Genomic DNA, 21101 nt, shown 5'->3' with positions numbered 1-21101 from the left:
AGTCAGTTATGCTCGCTTTGACAAATAAATTGAAACTTAAAAAAATACTTCGAACGAATTTAAAAGTATACCCAAATAATGGAGACCAAATTATATATACATATATATTTTCTTTTATTATTATTATTATTTTTTCTGAAAAATTTGTGTCAACAAAAAGTTTTTTTTGGTGGAAAGTATCAAGAATAAGAAGTACTGGGCAACAATGGTAATTCTGAAGAACTTAAAGGGCGGAGTTGCGAAAACCCGTAAGCGAAATTCTTCATGCGCAAGTTTTTGTTCGTTGGTGAACAAAACTCATCGGAAATCTTTCTCCAATTAGGGTTTAACTTTGCACTGCCGAGGGCTTGCTCTGTGATTCATAGCCATCTCTAATCTGTCTCTACTAGAGTTTAAACTTGAAGATCAATCGGTTCATCTCCAAATCCAATTGAAGAAATGGTACTTTTTCGTAGTTGCAGTTCTAAATTGATTTTCAGATCTGAATCTTTGAGTCTTCTATTGTCCTGACTTCCGATTCTGATACGCATTCGATGTTGGATCTTGTGGAATTTCAGGAAGGTGAACGTAATTTAGAGGCAGCAATAGAGCAGCTGCTCAACGTCGAGAAGCAGATGCGGCTCGCCGGAGATGTGGCCGGTACTAAGAAGGCCGCCACTGACATTTTACAGCTCTGCTTTGAAGCGAAAGCATGGGGGACACTCAACGACCAGATTGTGCTCTTATCCAAACGCCGTGGACAACTGAAGCAGGTTTGTGGATAGGAAATTGTTCTCTTACTTCCAAGTTTCAACCATTTCGCGTTAGAGGAGCTGTGTTTCCTTTGAACTCTTGGTCTCGGAGCTTCAATCGGTTCAGCTTTCATTTCTTATTGTCCGTACATTTAACTCGATCATTTTCGTTTAAGCATCGTGTATTGAATTTGTATCAAAGAGACCTCTCTCAATCAGATACTATTTGTTCTTTGAGATTCGAACTTCCAACATCTGGGTTGTTTAATTTTCATTTAGGCTGTGACTGCAATGGTCCAACAAGCAATGCAGTACATTGATGAAACGCCAGACATTGAGACCAAAATAGAGCTTATCAAGACGCTCAACAATGTGTCTGCAGGAAAGGTAAATTTGTTGTATTAGCTTCAAGTGTTTCTTTGGAGAAGGAAAATAGTTTTCATTTAACCGTACATAGTTTAGTATTTTATACTTCAGCCTATTGCTTTGTAGATATACGTGGAAATCGAGAGAGCCCGGTTAATCAAGAAATTAGCAAAAATTAAAGAAGAACAAGGGCTTATTGCAGAAGCTGCTGATTTGATGCAAGAAATTGCTGTATGTGTTATATACTTTAGCAACAAGCAGAATGTTTTTGTTCCAATCTTCCCATTTTCAATGGTTTAGTTTCTGATAATTAAGATCACAGGTGGAGACTTTTGGTGCCATGGCTAAAACTGAGAAAATTGCATTCATTCTTGAACAAGTACGCCCCTTTTTAACCGGTTGTAGGTTATTCTTGCACCCATCTGTATCAAGAAATCGTACGTTTTGTTGCTAATTCAAATTTTTGTGACAAGACTGTATGTTGAATCTTAATTGCAGGTTCGTCTGTGTTTAGACCGTAAGGATTATGTTCGTGCTCAGATCCTATCAAGGAAAATCAGTCCAAGAGTTTTTGATGCAGATCTTACAAAAGAGAAGAAAAAACCTAAAGAAGGTGACAATATTGTTGAGGAGGCTCCAGCTGATATACCATCATTAATGGAGTTGAAGCGTATTTACTATGAATTGATGATAAGGTAAATGGTTGCTTACCTTTTCTTTTAAAAATGTATTTAATTATTATTTTTTTGGGATAAGAAATCGTTCTTTCATTGAAAGAAAAGAAAGAATATACAGGGGCATACAAACAAAAAGCCCGTCAAATAAAACCCCAACCAACAGTGTAAAGGTTTCCAATCTAATAGACCAACTCCTAACTGATTGTTACAAAAATCCTTTGAATTATTATTTTTTTGGGATAAGAAACCGTTCTTTCATTGAAAGAAAAGAAAGAATATACAGGGGCATACAAACAAAAAGCCCGTCAAATAAAACCCCAACCTACAGTGTAAAGGTTTCCAATCTAATAGACCAACTCCTAACTGATTGTTACAAAAATCCTTTGAATTATAAATATTCGTCCACAAGGAGGAGTTAAATCTAATAACATCCTAAACCTCCACCCAAGACCTCTCAAATCCTCTAAAAATTATATAAATGGTTGCTTACCTTTTTTATTTTTAAATGCAGTTTCTGTTAAAAATTTGTAATAGATCTTATAATCTTGTGAAATGGTTTATTTTCCATAGTGGATTTCAGGACAGTCAATGCTATGAGTATAAATCTTGTTCTGAGTTCTTTGTTTTAAGTTTGTGCAGTTTTATATTTGCAATGTCCCATCCCTAACAGATCCTTAAAGAAACTCTGTGATGTTAATTTCAGAAGCTTAAGATTATTGGTTGATTTTGTCTTTTTAATGTAAGGAAGTTGCTTCTTTCTGGCAAGTGATGAACAATTTTATGTACTCCTATAAGAGAGATTCTTTGTTAATCTAGAGGGCCTTTTTTCTGGCCATCTGATTTGACATTGAGGATAATTTTTTCAGAGGTTTGGAGCTCTATTTAGAGACTGGAGTAATGTTTAACTCTTGGTTTCTCTCTATTCTTCATTCATCCTTGATAATCAATAATCAGGATACAACTGCCATTTAGGGACTTATTATTTTGGCTTTTGTATGGTTTTAGGCTCGATTCTTGTTGTGCTCTTTTTCCAAATCCCTTTAGCTCTTCCACGGATCATTCTTTTACTATTAATTAATTAATTATTTTTTTTTTGACAAGAAACATAAATTTTTCATTGAGATTTGAGAAGTTAGAAATCAACTTTCTACAATTAAAAGAATGGGAAAAGGAGACACCCTAGCTGCAAGCTAACATAGAGGCTCTTTTCCTGATAAATGCGTAAAAGAATAGCCCTCCAATATCAGAACAGTACAATCTTACAAAAAACTTCCCAATTAGAGTTAATCTCAGTGATGGAATTATTTTGAAAAAGTTTGTTCGGAATACACCAAGAAGCTATATGAACTTTGATCATCTCAAAGCTTTCACCCCAAGGAGCACATTTATTGTAAAAGATCTTCTTGTTTCTTTCAAACCAAAATTTGAGATTGAAGATTTAACAAGATTGGGCTGAAGGGTTCTTGCTTTCCTTCTAGAACCATGGCTTCAAAGAAAAGCAAATGTATTATCCTTAGCCCTCAAATTGCAAATCCACGAGCAATCAGATCTGAAAGGGAGCACTCAAAATGTGCTCACTGGATGAACAGTTAAAACAAACATGATGAATATCGTTGCTCTCAGTAAGACATGAAGGACAAGCATTTGGGTTTAAGACCAATTTGGGCACTTCCTCTGTAATTTTACTATTAAATTCTTAACAGGTTGACTTCCGTTCAAAATTAAATAACAATAGTAGATAAGTACACAACGAATGACTGCTTTTTTTGTTATAAAAAGTTTCAACTACTTACGGTTACATATACTTCTAACTTTGTTAACGTTGGCTCCAAAATTCAGATCAAATAAGTTGTTTCTGTTTTTTCCTCTCTTTTTTTTCTTTGTTGTTGTTGTTTTTATTTATTTATTTATTTATTATTATTATTTTTTTAAAAGTTGTATTGAAGATGCTACCATATCCATGATAAGATTTTAAAAAGGCTATCAACAAGCATATTGCTTGGGATATTATTTGCACCATCCACCATTTCCAACTTTGCATTTCCCCTGGTTTTAAACTTAGCTGATGTGCTGTCACAAAACAATATATATTATTAACTTATTTGTTCTGCTGGATTTAAGCTCACCAGAAAGCTATTACTGTTTTCACTACGACATTTTGAATATTGGTCATTCACATAGGGGACCTTTTTAATATTTTGAAGGCAAATAAGATCTTTAAGACTTTAAATACTTCTTCAACACTTTCGGAGGACAAATTGAAGACTAAAATCTAAAAATTCTACAGGACTCTAGTGCTTACCAAGACTCTAACAAACTGATTGATTTCTTCCTACGAAGATTTAATCTCGTTTATCTGAAAATAAGTTGTATGAGCCCTCAAATCAAAGTTTATATTGAATATAAAGATTAAGATTTCTATTTAATGTATACTTTAAGCATTCAAATATTAATAAAATTCAGGTCTATGTTGGAGGAGATCCTTGTGCTTCCTCCATTTTGGGATAAGGGCCGGATTTTGTGGCATGTTGGTTTCGTTGCAGTCCTTTGGGATCTCTAGCCATGGAGGAATAATAGAATTCTTAGGGATGTGAAGAGATCTTGGGAGGAGTGGTCTTTGGCTAGGTTTATTGCCTCTACGTGGGCATCCGTATCTAAGGACTTTTGTAAGGTTTCATTATTTTGGATTTGAGCCCCTTTTTGTATAGTTAATTTTGGGGTTCCCCTAGTCTTGGGGTGTTTTTTTTCTTTGTATTGTTCTCTTTCGTTCGTTTCTGACACCAAAAGAAAAAAAAATTAAAAATGAAATTCATATTTATTTTGTTGGCTGTTTGTAGGGTATTTATCTTGAGAGGAATAATATGATTTTTATTTGGGTTGAGAGGTTTTGGGAAGAGGTTTGAGTCTCTTGCCAGGCTTGATGCATCTCTTTTATATTGCTGTATTGGTCTCTAAGGAACTTATAATGTTTTTGGTTTGACTCTTTTTCTTGGGTTGGTTTTTCGTTTGCTCTTTTTTTCTTTAATTTTTCTCAACAGAGGCTTAGTTTTCTTTGGAAACGGAAAACAATGAAATTCATATGTATTCTACCATTTCATTTATTTGAAATTTTGTGCAAACAGTGTTGCTTGTTCTTAGCTAGTTAGCTTAGCTGTCTAGAACCAAGAAGGGAGGGCGGTTTCTTACTAGATGAAACGGGAAGCATTTTCTGTGGGATGTAAAGCATTTATTTTCTTCCACATTACAATAGTGTGGTTTGTCCTTATAATGACTGAATTTGACCCAAGTATGCATGAATATTGTCGAAAACATGCATGATCAACATGATAATGTTTTTTTTTTAGATTTTGACAACGAAGGCCTTGGATATTTGGTTTTATTTTGCAATGAAATTTATACAAGTCTACTCATCATCCATTGCAGGTACCATTCCCATCACAATGATTACCTTGAAATTTGTCGCTGCTACAAGGCAATATATGATATTCCTTCTGTCAAGGAAAACACAACTCAGTGGATACCAGTAAAGCCCTTTTCCCTTTTAGATAAGTCCCGAAATTTGTTGCACTTGTCTAATTTTACCACTGTAGGTCCTGAGGAAAATCTGTTGGTACCTGGTTCTATCACCACATGATCCCATGCAGTCGAGCCTTCTTAATTCCATCTTGGAAGATAAAAATCTCTCAGAGATCCCGAATTTCAGGTATGTCTTCAATTTGTTTTTTTGGTGCTTATTTATGTTTACAGGATTTTTAAAAAATTGAACTATTTTTGCATGTCTAGTGAATTTAAAATTCAGAGTGACACTGTTTAGCATAGGTTCCTTGTTCCATATTGTAGTTGTGCTGCTTGTTGATACTTCTTCGTCATCTTTGTCATAGATTGTTGTTGAAACAGCTAGTTACTATGGAGGTCGTCCAATGGACAGCTTTGTGGAATGATTACAAGGACGAGTTTGAGAATGAAAAGAACTTGTTAGGAGGCTCTTTGGTTGAGAAAGCTGCAGAAGATCTTAAACAAAGGATAATCGAGCATGTATTATATGTTCCATTCCCTTTATCTCTTTACTTTGTTTAGCGATGTTCATATGGTCATTGTAATTCAATGTATTTTTTCTTTTAGAATATTCTTGTTGTGTCGAAGTACTACTCGAGGATTACATTGAAGAGACTTGCAGAGCTGCTGTGTCTCAACCTTCAGGTTCGTAAATGATATAACCTCATCTATAAAATTTTGGTTAAACTACAAGTGTTGTCCTTGCACTTTCAAAGTTGTGCCGGTCTCTAAACTTTAAAGTGTCTAATAAGTTCTTGATATATTAGATACTTTTTTAAAATTCACGAACCTATTAGACACCATTCAACTCTAAATATAAAAAATTGTTGAATAGGTACAGATTTATTAGACAACACCTTATGAGTTCAAAGACTTAATAGACACTACTTTAAAAGTTTAGACTAAACTGATCAATTAAGTTAAAAATTCCCTCTCTTCTACTCTTATTTATGCCCTTGACCTGTTTTGTTAACTCTGAGCCTTTTCTTCATTCAGGAGGCGGAGAAGCATCTTTCTGAAATGGTTGTGTCCAAGGCCTTAGTGGCGAAGATCGATAGGCCGATGGGGATTGTCAGTTTCCAGACGTCGAAGGACAGCAATGACATTCTCAATTCATGGGCAATGAACTTGGAGAAGCTTCTTGATCTTGTTGAAAAGAGCTGTCACCAAATACACAAGGAAACCATGGTTCACAAAGCTGCTCTAAAAGTTTGAGAAGAATGATGATTATGCGCCATGTGTTATCGGTAGATTGCTCATCACGCTTTTCATACTTAGAACTTCACATCCAAAAAGGGAAAAAAAAGGAATCAAGTACTTTTCACGATGTTAATCTTCATGAATGTTTTGTGCAGGTCACCCAAAATTTGGCATGTTTGATTGATGTGCCTAACAGATCTATGGAGAATTTATCCTGTTTTTTCTGAAGTTGATTGTTTTGGTGGTAAGGAAACAGAACTTTGGTATGCTTCTTAGAATTGGAAGGGAAGATTGTTGTATAATACCGACTAGAAATCGGAACCTCGATGCCCTTTTCTTACTTTTGTAGCGGCTGGATTAAATCGCCTCACTTAGTTTAAATTCTTAGGCTATGTTTGCTACATTCAGCTACCATTTTATCCAGTTTAGGCTTCTTTTTTTATTTTTTTATTTTTTATTTTATGTTTTTTGCATTTCAACCATCCAGTTCTGTGTGTTGGGATTATTTGTTGGATGCTTTCATTTTTCAAATGTGTCTGGAAACTGCTTCTGTTTTGCTGCCTTAGTTTTGATATTTCTCTTTTGTCCTCTCAATTAACTGCCCCAACTTTTAAATTTTTAAAGAAATAGTTTGGATTGTATATGTATTTTGGGCAGATTGAACTTTTTGCCAAGTTTGCACTCGGTTTTAATTTGATACCTGAAGTTTCCAGAGTAAAGCTTTAGCGAGTTTGAAAAGAGTAAAGCTTTAGCAAGTTTGAAAAATAGTCATAAATGGCCTTGAGTTGAGACGATCGTTAGCACGGCAATTTTTCCACCTCCCCGACATCACTGGTGTGCAATTATCTTCATCTCCGTTCCCCTTTCTTTCTCTTCTCGATGCGATGATGTACATCGACCACTTCATCTCTTCTACTACGAGCGGAACTTTGATCCAAAATTTAAACCTCTCCAACATCATTTATTCACTATCTTTGTCTCTCATTGCAATTCCAAAGTCTAGAAAATATGGAAGATTATAACATGTCAGTAATTTTTTCTAACATATTTTCAAAAACAAATTTAAGTTTCATTAGAAAAAATTGTAACATAAACAAAATTGAAACAACTCGTAGTATATATTACATGCCATTTCTTATTGAACTTCCAAAATGTCAACTTTTATCTCTCAATTAAATTTTTTTTTTCATTTTTTTATCATTACACTATTAATTATTTAATAGATGAATAATGTGATTTCATTAACGAGAATGTTTTCTAATACTGGATGGTATAAATAATTTTCTATACAATTCTTAGCATCATCTACCCATGAAACAAAACTACTGAAGGAGAGGAAAAACATCTTTTTTTTTTTTCCTTGGCCTTTTAGGGAATTCGATCCTCACAAAAAAGTCAATAATGCTTTGACTAATTGAATTATTCAACATAGAAATATGTAAAAAGAAATCAATATGTATGATGATTGAGTATATTAGTGTTAAGAAAAGGAAAAATGGAGAATCTTTGGATTAGAGAGAGAAAAAAAAATGTTAAAACACTTTCCAAAACTTTAATAAGTGAAAATTAAAACAAAAAAAAAAAGGAATTGAAATGGTTCAAAGTTTGAAATACAAAGTCAAGGGGACGAAGGCTACATGCCTTTCAAAACAATTGTGAAAAAAATGCTTTTTTTTTTTGGGAAAGCAATGATTGAGGTACAAGCAATGATCATGGGATGTGATTATGATTCAAATTCTAAGCAAAATGATTTCATAATACCTTCCTACAAAGAATTTCAAAGTTTGATCAAATCAAAGACAAATTAAAAATTTGATTGTCTTCATCCAACTCTCACTTTGTAAATAATAAAGGCAATTCTCATTTTTTAGGATTATTATATATCAGCTCTTAAATTATTAAAATGCCTATTTTATTCCATAGATGTTTATTTAAATTTTCCTCCCACATGAGTGATTTGGTATAACAACAATAATATAAGTCACGAAATAATTAAAAGAAAAAAAGTACACACATGATATCAGATGTATAATGGTTTATTCCAAACTCGAGATTACGCCAATCTTTTATAATTGTAGGTTCTATTTTGATATTTTAAAAGTTCAAATTTTAACGACTAAAATGAAATAGTCAGCTTCACACATAGAATAACCTAACCTTGTGTGAGGTTTGTTGAGGAACTCAACGAAAGAAAAAATATCAAAATGGAATTTAAAGTTTTTTTTTTGTTGGGTTTGAGAAGTGAATTTCTTTAAAGTTTAATTACAGGAAGTGGCGTTAGTTTAAGAATTTGTATTTAATTATAAATTCAAAGTACTTAAATAGTTAGTTATATTACTAAAAAATAAAGTTAAAAAAATAATAACAAATAAATGTTTCTTTAGTTAAACAAACTGCGAGACAAAAATTGAATCTTCAATCTCAAAATGGTAATTAATAAATATCTTATCTATTCACTTATGCTTGATTCGATGTTAAAAAATAACTTTAATCACAATAATACACAATAAGTTTTCTCACTAATTACAGTCATTAAATTATTATTGCAAATAATTGTTCTATAATCATTCTAGAATCGATAGACCCGATCCAAACACACCACGCCTAATTAGATCCGACTCGGTTGAGCCGTTCTACCAAACAAGACTCGATCAGGTCCACTCGAAGAGAGACATATAGTGCAAGGTACATATGGTCTACAAAACAATAATTTTTTGTTATTCTAAACTGAACTATTGTCTAACTTAAGCATCGAAGTGTGTTGCAAATCAAAGTTAAGATCTTTTGTGTTTGTAGGTATTTGTCGAAGTCCTAATCCAAATCCTACATCAACAGATGATTGTTATGTTTATTTTTCGTGGTCTATTGATATTTTGCCTTTCATTGATATTGAACTACTATTTGATAGTTATCTTCTATTTTTCTCCCTAGTTCGATTTTGAATGCCATAAAGTCTTGTCGTCAATAAATATATATATATTATTGTCAAACTTTCTTATCTACAATGTAACTATTTATGTTTTAATTATTTTGTAAATGTGATAATTTTACATATACTCTATAAAGTCACAAAAACTTTCTTGATTTTAGTATATTTCTAATTATTATCAATATTCTTCTAGAAGAGTATGGTTTTGAAGCAAATTATATCTATATAGTTATGATTTTTGTTGTTGTTGATGCATGGATTGTGCTCTCCCGATTCCTTTAGAGGTTCGCACCAAGCTTGATTATTAGGGAATCGAAGACCTGCAAGGCTAGATCGGTGTAACTCTTGTTACACGGGCTCCGATGCCTAAGTTAGCAAGGGAGGTGATTGAGTAATGAAATTCAAGTGTAGAACTCGGTTTACCTTAGGGTTAGGCTAGATTGCCTATTTATAGTCGCTTGGAAGGTTCCAGACCCCTCTAAAGGAGCCGTAGTTCGTTGCTGCAAAGCCTAAGGTGCATGGAGCAGAAGAGGGGGATTACCGGGCTTGGCAATGGGTCGAGCCTCGGTCGGGATCGAGACGTGGTCGACTTGATTCAGTTCTTCCGGTGGCCTCTCTGTTCCTCTCCTGCTTGGTTGACCCGTTAATTTGTCATTTTTCCTCTGTATAACAATTGCCCCTACTCCCAAGACGATGATTTTGATTTTGTCTCCATCTCCTTGGGAGTATATTGTGGGAGTATATTGATAGGAGTGTTGGAGCGCGCGAACAAGGAGCTTTACCAGGGGGTAGTCAGATCGTACTTAACCTTTCACATTTTGCTAGATGACATAAAGGAAGGACCTTCTCGACTGTCGTGCCCCCACAGTTGTCGTGACTTTCCACATTATGCCAGGTTCGTGACCGAGGAGGTCACGGGCTTCCGGGTACCTAGCCGAGCATGCCTCGGTCTCATGATAGAAGTCCAAGTTCAAGCCAGTAGAGTTGTCCCCTCATCGCGAGACCTGAGAGGATCACGGTTGAATTGTTCCATCCCCCCACTGTAGGACCCGTGACCGAGAAGATCACAAGTTCCTCGGGTACCGAGTCGAGCAGGCCTCAGACCGATAGTCAAAGACCATCATGTCGAGAGCTATGCTCCTATGTTGAAGGCTATTTAACCCCCCTTCAAGCCCTCCAATGTCGATCATCCCTTCAACTAAGGTATAATTCTTTTTTACTTAGCTTTTGTTGTGTTTCCTTACCACTATGGCATCTGATCTTAATTTCGAATGGACCTCTTCGGATGACGGGTCGTTGTCGAACCCCTCATCTGGGTCTCGACCTTACCGCCCATCTTGGGTAGATAATTCCACTCTTACGGTGAGGGACCTACGTCGTTTGCGTTTGAAATACCGCATTCCTGATTCAGTTAGCATTGTCTTCCGAATCTGGGAGAGAGTATTGACGGGTTTTTCCCTGGAGAGGTTGTATTTTATGTAGCCATGTTCCAGTTCGGTGTCCGTTTGCCGTTGCCTCTGTTTCTTCAAAATTTCTTAGCTTTCAATCAAGTAGCTCCTTCTCAAATTGTTCTCAACGGGTGGTATACTCTTATTAGTTGCTTCATTTTGTGGTCCTACCTCGGGGTGAACAACCTCTAACCGCGACCAATTTTATGTCGCTCTATTTCCTCAAGCATAGCCTTGAAGATAATTTTCATTTTTACGTTAGCTCTCGGAATCAAATTCCTGTTATGGGTCATTCCTCAATGAAGCACAGGAAGGACGAATGGTTCCTTGTCGGTGGCGACTGGCTAGTCCATGACAAGAGAGGATTGCATTTTCCCATCCCGACTGAGTGTATGGAGCTAGGTAAGTAGTTTCCTGAGCTCTATCAGGGCTTTTCATAGATCTTTATTCTGATATTTTTTCCTTTGTTGACAGTTCCTCGTAATTGTGAGCTTACTGCCGAGGCGTTCGACTTTTACCACACCGTCATCCAGTTGCCGGATACTGAGCGTTGGGGCCCGGATCTAGTTAAGGAACAAAATCTAGTAGACTTTGGTTTGGCTCCCCCTCATTACCCCAACAGGTAATCGCTAAAAATTATTCCAAATCTTGCGTAAGGGTCAATTTTCACCTTCACCCCTTTTTATAGAAATGTCGAGACGGAGCGCCTCTCTATTTGAAAGAGAGTGTCGCCGGAATGCTCGGAACTCAAGGGCAGACTCCATTCGGGCCTCAGACATCAAGGTGACCGACTTGACTGAGGAAGACTCCCCATCTCGACAGGCTCAGCCTCTAATGCCTTCCATAGCACCCCAGCATTCTGCTAAGCTTCAAGGGACGTCTACCCCTTCTTCTTTTCGCGGTCATCTAGGGATCTCCTCCCACGCTTCAATTTTCCCTTTCTTTGGTCCGTACAACGCTGATGTGGACAAAGCAGTTTACCTAGAGAGGGTTTTTAGCCTTTGGCAAGGGCTCAGAGATTCATCAAGTGGGTCGGATTTTGGCTTGTCGAATTCTCAGCACAACATCAATACATGCCTTAGCGACCTCCACCAGGTGAACATTTGTAGTTTTAAGTACCTGTCGTAGTATTTTCACTTAACGTTGGTTTATGCCTTTGGTAGGTTTTTAATTGTCTGGTGGTGTTCTCGAGTCGAGTTGTCGATGAGATCAACCACCTTCGCTGTCGTTATGCCCCTCGGGAGGAGTTGGATCAAGCTCTCTCCTCCTTGGATCAGGTCAATAGCCTCCTGGAGAGCGCTCGACGTGAGTTGGAAACTAAGAAGAGAAAATTCTGAGATGAGCTTGCCAACCTGTAGAGGAGGCTTGATGAAGCCAATGCTTGGCTCTCGGACTTTGAATTCTTGGCCGGAGAATTCAGGAAAATGCAGGAGTATGTTGATTTGCAGAATGTTGCTATGGAGTGTGGTTAGGTCTCTTCGCCAAGTTGCTACTGAGCATCCCAACATTGACTACTCCTTTCTCCAGGAGCACTTTAAAGTCGAGCGTGATGCCCCTGACAACATGGATGATGATGATGACGACAAGTAGGAGGGTGACAATCTACTTTGTCTGCGTTGATCGCTTTTATGTAACAACGTTGTTTTGTCTTTATTTGTAGCTACCTTTGAAATTATCAATCAATTCTCTATTACGAAAAATTATTGGCTTATGGCTCTAACTTTGATGGAGCTGATTTTCATTGCCTTTATCTCTCATAGCTTTTAACCCTTTGGCTATGGCCAATGATTTTGTACCTTTAGTTGCTATCATTTGACTTTTGATTTTGTTCCATCTTGTGTTTTAACTGCGCTAGGTCACGTGACCCGCTTTTGCTTTTACCATGCTTGAGATCTTTAATTGTTCTTTCCAATTCTTGTCGATCGATATAGATTGATGTACTATAATACCCCCTACTTGAGGAGTACACAAAAAAGTTGATAGGGAGTACTCAAGTATGTAGGCAGTGGATACTTTATTGATAACGTAAAAACCAATAATCCTAGAAACAAAATGCAAGAATCTTAAACCTATCCTATACTTGTTGGTTGAATGAAGAAATCAATGGCCACCAGTAGTAGAAGCCCTATCGTTGCTCTTCATAGAGGCATAGTAGCACTCACGTGATACTCGTTGCTCTCCTTTGATCTTGTCTATCCCACCAGGTATTGGGAATTTCATCGACTGTTGGTACGTGGATGGTATTGATTTGAGCATGCGCATTGTTGGTCTTCCTAATATACCATTATAGGAGGATGTATAGTCGACGGCCAAACAATCTACCATTTTAGTGATCCTTTTTGGCCAGCTTTCGAACGTCATCGACAATTCTATTCTCCCTTCAAGGATGACTTGTTCTCCTCCAAACCCCACTAGTGGGGCCGAGCTACTTTTAAGCCATTTCTCTCCTAGATCCATAGCTTTGTAGGTTGTCAAGGAAATGATATCTACTGAGCTGCCCCCATCTACCAAGATCCGATGCACCTCTGCATTGGCTATTTTTAAAGTGATGACCAGTGCGTCGTTATGCGGGTGGAGGAAGTGAGTTGCCTCATCATCTGAGAACTCGATTCTTGCCTGTTGTTCTGTAACAAATGCATGGTAAATCTCATGTTGTCCGTGGCTCGTCCTCGTTTCTTGTATGCTTGCCTTTCTCTTTCTGCAAGATTCTCTCTCTACTAGGCCTCCCATTATTGTTCGGATTACTCGAGCGAGCGACTTACTGTAGTTCTCACCATTTTGCGTCGCTTTAGGATCCTCCACATACTCTTTGAGATATCATATCCGGATGAGTCTTTCCACTTATTCTTTGAGATCAAAGCAATCTTGAGTAGCATGGTCGTGGTCTTGGTGGAAAAGGCAATATTGCCCTTTACTTATTTTACTTGGAGGTGCTTTCATCATCTCTGGCCATTTGAGCAACTTTTGATCTTTGATCTCCATCAGTACTTGTTCGAGTGGGACTGTAGTTGGGGTATACTTCTCGAACTTCCGAGGTAGATCCTTCTGACTAATCCAATCTCTCTTCTCCCATCTCAACGACTGTGGTTTATCCTCAGACTTCTCACTCTTTTGGTCGGATCGTTTTCCCCCTGGCTCCTTCTTTGAGTGGAAGAACTCCTCAACGCTCATATATTTCTGAGCTCAGCTCAGCGCTTTAGAGAAGGTGCTCGGCGTCTTTTTCCCAAAAGAGAATGAAAGATGTTCATCCCTGATGCCGTACATGAAAGTTAGGAGTGACACTGCATCCGTGAGACCCTCAACCGAGACGCATAGTCGTGAAAGCTAGTCGTGAAAGCTCTCTGTTGCTCTCCGCTTGATGGTCAGAAGATAAGCCATGGGTCGGCTTCGACTTCATCCTCCTACAAATTGGGTCACAAATGCCCTGGCCAAGCTCTTGAAGCTCGAGATCAAACCTCGCTTCAATTATCGAAACCATGCCCTGGCCCACCAACTCAAAGTTGTCGAGAACACCCGACATCTGATCGCCTCGGACACCCCGTAAATGTCCATCCGTTCTCGGTAGGCGTCAAGGTGGTCTACCGGATCGGCCGACCCGTCGAATTGTTTCACCGTTGGTAGCTTGAATTTTGGAGGGACCTTCTCCCCCATGATTTCTTCAGTAAATGGCGAGTCGGCTTGATCCAGTAGCTCTTCGAGATCGAACCCCTTCTCTTTTTTACTTTATTGCTTTTCAGATAACTTGGGTCGATCTGTCGGTTTGTCTTTGTTGAGGTCTATGGGCTCAACGTGTTGTTTATCTGTGTTGTTCTTGCCCCCATCTGGTACCTGGAATTTCTATTGCTTTCTGCCTTTTTGCTGGCCTCGGGAGTCGAAAATCCGAGTTGGTCGTTTGATGTTTCCTCCTAGCCTCAGCCTGCTCCCCTACACTATTCGTTGATTCTTCGGCCTCACTCTCTACTGGGCCTTTTCCCTTTTGGGGGTCTCTGACAAGGGTACGTCGCCGGCCTCTCATTGTTTTAATTGTTGAAGTAGTTGAGTCATGTGCTGAAACATGCCCTCTACTTTTTCTTCCAAGGTTACGAACTGATTTTGGAGCTATTCAGTGGCTATTATTGTAGGCACCTCAAGCGGGCCTTCCTAGCATTCCGAGTTCTGTCGATTCGCCTCGCCCTCGGATCCTCCTATCTGGGGGTCACTCAAGTTTAACTTTCTTTTTGCATGATAGTCATCGTCAGAGTGTCGTGGACTTCTTTTCGACGTCATGCTTGTTCAACTATACGGCTTGTTTCTCGTCCCCATAAACAGCGCCAATTGTTGATGCGTGGATTGTGCTCTCTGGGTTCCTTCCGAGGTTCGCACCAAGCTTGATCATCAGGGAATCGAAGACCTGCAAAATCGAACAAGGCTAGACTGGTGTGACTCTTGTCATACAGGCTCCGATGCCTAAGTTAGCAAGGGAGGTGGTTAAGTAATGGAATTCAAGTGTAGAACTCGGCTTACCTTAGGGACCTTTTCCTCCATGATTTCGTCTGTAAATGACGAGTCGACTTGATCCAGTAGCTCTTCGAGATCGAACCCCTTCTCTTTTTGACTTTATTGCTTTTCAGATAACTCGGGCCGATCTGCCAGTTTGTCTTTGTCGAGGTCTATGGGCTCGACGTGTTGTTTATCTTGGTTGCTCTTGCCCCCATCTGGTATCAGGGATTTCTATCGATTTTTGCCCTTTTGCTGGCCTCGGGAGTCGAAAATCTGAGTTCGTTGTTTGATATTTCCTCTTAGCCTCAGCCTGCTCCCTACACTGTTCGTTGATTCTTCGGCCTCACTCTTTACTGGGCCTTTTCCCTTTCGAGGGTTTCTGACGAGGGGTACGTCGCCGGCCTCTCGTTGTTCTAATTGTTGAAGTGGCTGAGTCATGCGCTGAAACATGCCCTCTACCTTTTTTTTCCAAGGTTGCGAACTGATTTTGGAGCTGTTTAGGGGCTATTATTGTAGGCACCTCAGGCGGCCGTTCCTGGCGTTCCAAGTTCTGTCAATTCACCTCGCCCTCGGATCCTCTTATCTGGGGGTCACCTAAGTTTAACTTTCTCCTTGCATGGTAGTCATTATCAGAGCGTTGTGGACTTCTTTCCGGCGTCATGCTTGTTCGACTATACGGCTTGTTTCTTGTCCCTATAGACAGTGCCAATTGTTGATGTGTGGATTGTGCTCTCCCGGTTCCTTCCGAGGTTCGCACCAAGCTTGATTATCAGGGAATCAAAAACCTATAAAACCGAACATGGCTAGACCGGTGTGACTCTTGTCACACGAGCTCCAAGCCTAAGTTAGCAAGGGAGGTGGTTGAGTAATTGAATTCAAGTGTAGAACTCGGCTTACCTTAGGGTTAGGTTAGATGGCCTATTTATAGTCGCTTGGAAGGTTCCATACTAGTCTAAAGGAGCCCTAGTTCGTTGCTGCAAAGCCCAAGGTGCATGGAGATCAGAAGAGGGCGATTACCGGTCTTGGTAATGGGCCGAGCCCGAGTCGGGACTGAGCCTTGGTCGGCTCGGTCCGGTTCTTCCGGTGGCCTCTCTATTCCTCTCCTGCTTGGTTGACTTGTTGCTTTGTCGTTTTTCCTCTGTATAACAATTGTCTTAAAAAGAAATATATTTTTCTCTAAACAAAGATGTTACTATATTATTGTTATTATTTCATTGCTACAAGATAACCAAGCGTGTTTAGCATATTTCTCTTTTGTTTTTCAAATATATTGCTTACATTTATAAAATTCATGCCAAAATTCAAAAAAATAAAAATACATATTTTTATTTTGACATTTATATAATTAGTTTACCATCTAATGTAATTTCTTAAAACAGATATTAACTTTCTTAAAAGTTAGATGTTGGAATTAATTTCCTAAAAAATAAAATATTAGTTTATATGTTGATGTAAGATTTGGATCCCGACTCCGACATTGAATGTTCCAACGAACACTTGTACACACAGTCGATATACACATATGTATGTGATGCTAAGCCCAACACACTCTCATGCCTAATTCAGACAAAGAGTCAATTAAGAATAGCAAAAGTAGGACCGTTGAATGTACCTCGCGTCCCAACTTGATCTCCTCTAATTAACAAAAACAGTCTATTTGAATTGATTTAGGTGGATTGACTCAACTAGGTCTGGTTGGGTGGTTCAATCCGAGCGGCTTGGCTCGACCGATTCAATCCACATTGCTTGCTTAATCTCATTTCGTGTGAACTACCATTGGCCCAACCATCACGAAATTTGGAATCGTTGCGTATTCTCTTTTTTCGTGATGTTTTTTAATCGTTACCAAAGCCATTTTTGTGACATTTTTTAACTGCCACGAAGAACTCATTTTCTCGTAATATTTTTAACCGTCACGAAATCTATTTTTCGTGACGTTTAACGTCACGAATACCTTTGGTGACGAGAGAATAAGTATCATCAGAAAAAAAAATGTCAAAAAAGAATTTAATGATATTTTTCAACGGTCACGACAAACCAAATTTATACCAGTGGATATGATAATTTCACCGGTAATAGTTTACATATAAGTGTCACCATCACCATAATTATTGCATGTTAATGGCTGTAATTTTGGGAATATGTTTTAATTTTATTTAAAGAAATTACAAATATATAATAATAATAATAATTATTATTATTATTATTATTAGTCAGAGGCATATTCATGGACAATTTTGGTCCACACATTTTTTACCTTTTTTTTTCTTTTTGCGGTGATTTGGTCCATAAAAGTTAAGAGTACTATTTTGAGGTCAAATTATTATTATTATTATTTTAACGGAATTGTCAGCTTTGACCTTTTGTATTAATTATTATTATTTTATAGCAAACAAGTCAGAGAGGCATTCGTTATCTTTGAATGAAACTGAACTTTATTTGGATAAACCGTAATTAACTAAAACCATATTCTTCAATTTGACTTCACTCATATTAAAAAGGGAAAAAAAAATTCATATATTAAAACTTTATTTTTGTTTTTGGACTTTTTGTATTTATTTATTTTTGTTTTCATAATGAAATGTTGAATTATATATCTTTTTTCTTTTATATAAAATTATAAATTTAGTCACTAAACTTTAAAGATAATTTTTACGGATATTATGAAACTTAGGGTGCAAAGAGATTGATTTAGATACTTGTCTTTTTTCTTTTTTTATGTATTGATTTTTTTTCCAAAAAATATTTAATTGTTGATAGCATCATCTATCTTTAACTGACCACCATTAAATTTTTAACATGTAGGAGGGAGAAATGAATGCACAAAGTAATAGATAATATATATATATATATATATATATATATATATATATATATATATATATAAAAAATTGTCGGATTTTAAGCTGTGCATGAAGTTAGGTGCTGACTAGTCAGTAAGTCAGCACCTAAGTATTATTAGTTTGGGTCAATGTCCTAGTTGGTGTTGTTAAATTTTTTAAACCATGGTTAATATTGTAATTTTCAAATTTTATAGAATTATGAAATTTTGTATAAAATTATAGCAATATTAAAGTTTGAAGGTGTTTAATCATATCAATTCTTATATAAGTTCCAACTCAAATATAAATCAATTGATTAAGATATTATAACTTCACCAACAAATCCCATTTCACATATGGTTGAACTAAAAACTATATGTCAACTATTACTTTATGGAGGAAGAGAATCTACCACTTAGACTCGAATCGAGATGTTCTAGCACTCCTTCCTGAGACGTTCTAGCACTACTTCCTAAGAACAACATGTCCACCGATTTCACCATAGCAGCTTTTTTGAAATCATAATAAGCTACAATTGAAAAAATAGCATCAATTTATCAACTTAATGTAATATTTTTAAGTTTAGAGGCATTGGGTAACGAGGTTATTACAATTCTTTCATTAAAAAATAGAAAAAGAAAAACCAAATAGAATATTCCAAACATATAAAAAAAGAAGAACACAAAATTCAAAATTCAAAATTCAAAATTGGATTCAAACCACCAAAACCAAGAAATCATTTTCATTGAAAAAAAAAGGGAAAAAGACAGCTAATAGCTCAATCAATTTGTTGCTATTTTTTCTTAATCAGAATGTGAAAACAAAATCCGAAAAAAAAAATGAAAACATTGAACCTATTCTGGTGAGCTGTAATCATTAATTTCCGGCCATCTCGGCACCGAAAATCCCAAATCTCCGGCTCCGCCGCCGCCGTAGAAAGCGGAGGAGGATGACGACGTGGGATTTGGCGAAACGACGTCGGAGAAGGAGATGAGATTGGCGTGGGGGGAAACGACGTCGTAGGGGGCGGTGGCGGTGGCTGTGGCCGGGGGTGAGGTTCGGAGGCGGACGTTTTCGGGGAAGTTGAGTTTGGCCTTGTTGCCTCGGAATCGGAGGGCGGCTTGGTCGTAGGCTCGGGCGGCGGATTCCGGCGTGTCGAAAGTGCCGAGCCAAACTCTGACGGCCTTAAATGGGTCCCTAATCTCCGCCGCCCATTTTCCCCACGGCCGCTGCCTCACTCCTCTGTATCTCCTCATCGCCGCCATCCCCTCATCATTATTCCGGCTTGTTTCTCTGTCGTACTCGTAAACCACCGCCGTGCTGGTCTCGCCGCCGGCCGCCGCATTTCTCCCACTCTCTACAACACAATCCAATACAATCAATCAAATATACTTGAAAATTTACCATTACTTATCCGTTTAGTAATAAATGTACTATTTTTCTCGAGATTTGAGGTAGTACAACATGTGGAAATAGAAGTTTAAATTCACACCCTCGTAGTTGGAGGAAGGTATCAATTACTCACTTTCAAAATTAGTTTAAATTTGTTATTAAGTGGATAAGTTGTTTCGATTAAGTTTAATTAGAAATAGTGTTGTTTTGTTTGTTATATCTTTTTATAGATATTTTCAAAATCAAAATTTGAATTTTGACACCCACGAGAATAAATAAATATATATATATAGAAATTTAACTAAAAATTTAAATATGTTGGTGAAAAGCTTCAAAAACAAAACTAACTTTTAGAGATAGAAAATAAGAAATGAAAGGGTTTTATGGCTTTTTGTTACTCTTTAAAATTTATGAGAAGTTTGGAAAAGAAAATTCAACTTTCTCCTTTAAATGGTCTAATTTTTTTTTCTAGTAAAACTTACTAAAATATTATGTCACCTCTCTTTATAAAAGGAAAAAAAAAAATTCTTAAACAAGAGAGGAAGTAAAACTGGAAAAAACACTTCACCAAAGAGCTGAAAGATTAAAGATTGAACTTCCCATCTTTATAGAGAAAACAAGCTAAACTCATTTTTCGCTGGCTAGAAAAAAGAAATTATAGTTTATAATATTACATGGTTAAACTATTAGTTTGAAGATATTGTTTTGAAATGAAGATTGAGTGGTCAGGTTGATGAAATCAAAGAAGAAACAAATTCAAAGAATACATAATTTTACCTGTGAAAGCATGTGGAGAATAAGAAGAAGCAGCGCCAGAAATAGGCCTTGTAATTACATCGTCTTCCTCATCTTCATCACGCCCTCTCTTGTTCGAATACGACGACGGAGCGCCCCCGACGCGGTGGGGGGCATCACCGGCGACGACATGGGTGAGGGCCGAGACGATAACAGAGGTCTCTGCTTCTCTGTTAAAACCAGACAAGATATTAGAAGAAGAAGAATAAGGCCATTCCTTATGCTCTCTAATATTTGTATTATCTCTTGAAGAATTCGCCACCTTCGTAGTAACAATAATAATACACATCAAATGAAAAAAAAGATGGAATTTTGGAACTGTGGCTGGAAAAATTGGTTTTGAAATTTTGCTGCGTGTGTTGTGTTGTTGAGCCATTTATTTATATTGGTGTACAAAGCAAACTGCAAGTTGGCTATGGGCTATGACTTTGAAAATAGCCAAAAGCACTATTTTAATAAGCACCGCCATTGATCCCATCACAAAGCCTTATGGGGGAAGATAGCCCATAACTTTGGCTTCCTTCTTATGCCCTTAAAACTAACACAACTTCTTCCACAAGTACTTCTCTCTCTCACGTCAACATCGGGTTGGGAACTTAATTTTTGTCGATATTTTCATGAACGTTTTCATATATTTGTGAATTCGATATTGAATAACAGACAAATACCCATAGTACAACATAAAATTTGATGAAATATAAAATATC

General features: G+C 37.3%; 3 protein-coding genes across 3 annotated transcripts; 1 reads left to right on the top strand and 2 right to left on the bottom strand.

Moving 5' to 3' along the window:
* Window positions 1-221: 221 nt before the first annotated feature.
* On the top strand, window positions 222-7094 carry LOC111021501 (26S proteasome non-ATPase regulatory subunit 12 homolog A). The gene is made up of 12 exons (XM_022298493.2): window positions 222-441; window positions 558-752; window positions 1011-1118; window positions 1224-1328; window positions 1420-1476; window positions 1596-1792; window positions 5198-5297; window positions 5365-5477; window positions 5656-5809; window positions 5897-5974; window positions 6326-6576; window positions 6685-7094. Exons 1-11 carry the CDS (start codon window positions 439-441, stop codon window positions 6542-6544), a joined length of 1329 nt encoding a protein of 442 aa, XP_022154185.1. The 5' UTR covers window positions 222-438; the 3' UTR covers window positions 6545-6576; window positions 6685-7094.
* A 5912-nt stretch (window positions 7095-13006) lies between these two features.
* LOC148212800 (uncharacterized) lies at window positions 13007-13636 on the bottom strand. Its single transcript, XM_088120923.1, has one exon. The coding sequence runs from the start codon at window positions 13634-13636 to the stop codon at window positions 13007-13009; it is 630 nt and encodes a 209-aa protein (XP_087977049.1).
* Window positions 13637-18894: 5258 nt separating this feature from the next.
* On the bottom strand, window positions 18895-20899 carry LOC111021506 (ethylene-responsive transcription factor ABR1-like). Its single transcript, XM_022298498.2, has 2 exons — window positions 20377-20899; window positions 18895-19564 (listed from the first exon to the last, which is right to left on the bottom strand). The coding sequence occupies exons 1-2, from the start codon at window positions 20768-20770 to the stop codon at window positions 19062-19064; spliced, it is 897 nt and encodes a 298-aa protein (XP_022154190.1). The 5' UTR covers window positions 20771-20899; the 3' UTR covers window positions 18895-19061.
* Between the last annotated feature and the right edge of the window lie 202 nt (window positions 20900-21101).

Source organism: Momordica charantia (genome assembly GCF_013281855.1).
Source record: "Momordica charantia cultivar OHB3-1 chromosome 2 unlocalized genomic scaffold, Mcharantia_2.0 BLBB01000002.1, whole genome shotgun sequence".
Taxonomy (NCBI): Eukaryota; Viridiplantae; Streptophyta; class Magnoliopsida; order Cucurbitales; family Cucurbitaceae; genus Momordica; species Momordica charantia.
Note: the sequence above shows the minus strand (reverse complement) of the source record. Positions and strands in the feature narration are given on the sequence as shown.

What these genes read in the sequence shown, in the direction of transcription:
- LOC111021506 (XM_022298498.2), bottom strand. Translation starts at nt 20,770, where the DNA reads ATGGCTCAACAACACAACACACGCAGCAAAATTTCAAAACCAATTTTT. An exon ending in TTCTCCACATGCTTTCACAG is followed by an intron (nt 19,565 to 20,376) that starts GTAAAATTATGT and finishes ATTGTGTTGTAG; the next exon opens with AGAGTGGGAGAAATGCGGCG.
- LOC111021501 (XM_022298493.2), top strand. An exon ending in TCAGAGATCCCGAATTTCAG is followed by an intron (nt 5,478 to 5,655) that starts GTATGTCTTCAA and finishes TCTTTGTCATAG; the next exon opens with ATTGTTGTTGAAACAGCTAG. An exon ending in AACAAAGGATAATCGAGCAT is followed by an intron (nt 5,810 to 5,896) that starts GTATTATATGTT and finishes TTTTTCTTTTAG; the next exon opens with AATATTCTTGTTGTGTCGAA.
- LOC148212800 (XM_088120923.1), bottom strand. Translation starts at nt 13,636, where the DNA reads ATGGGAGGCCTAGTAGAGAGAGAATCTTGCAGAAAGAGAAAGGCAAGC.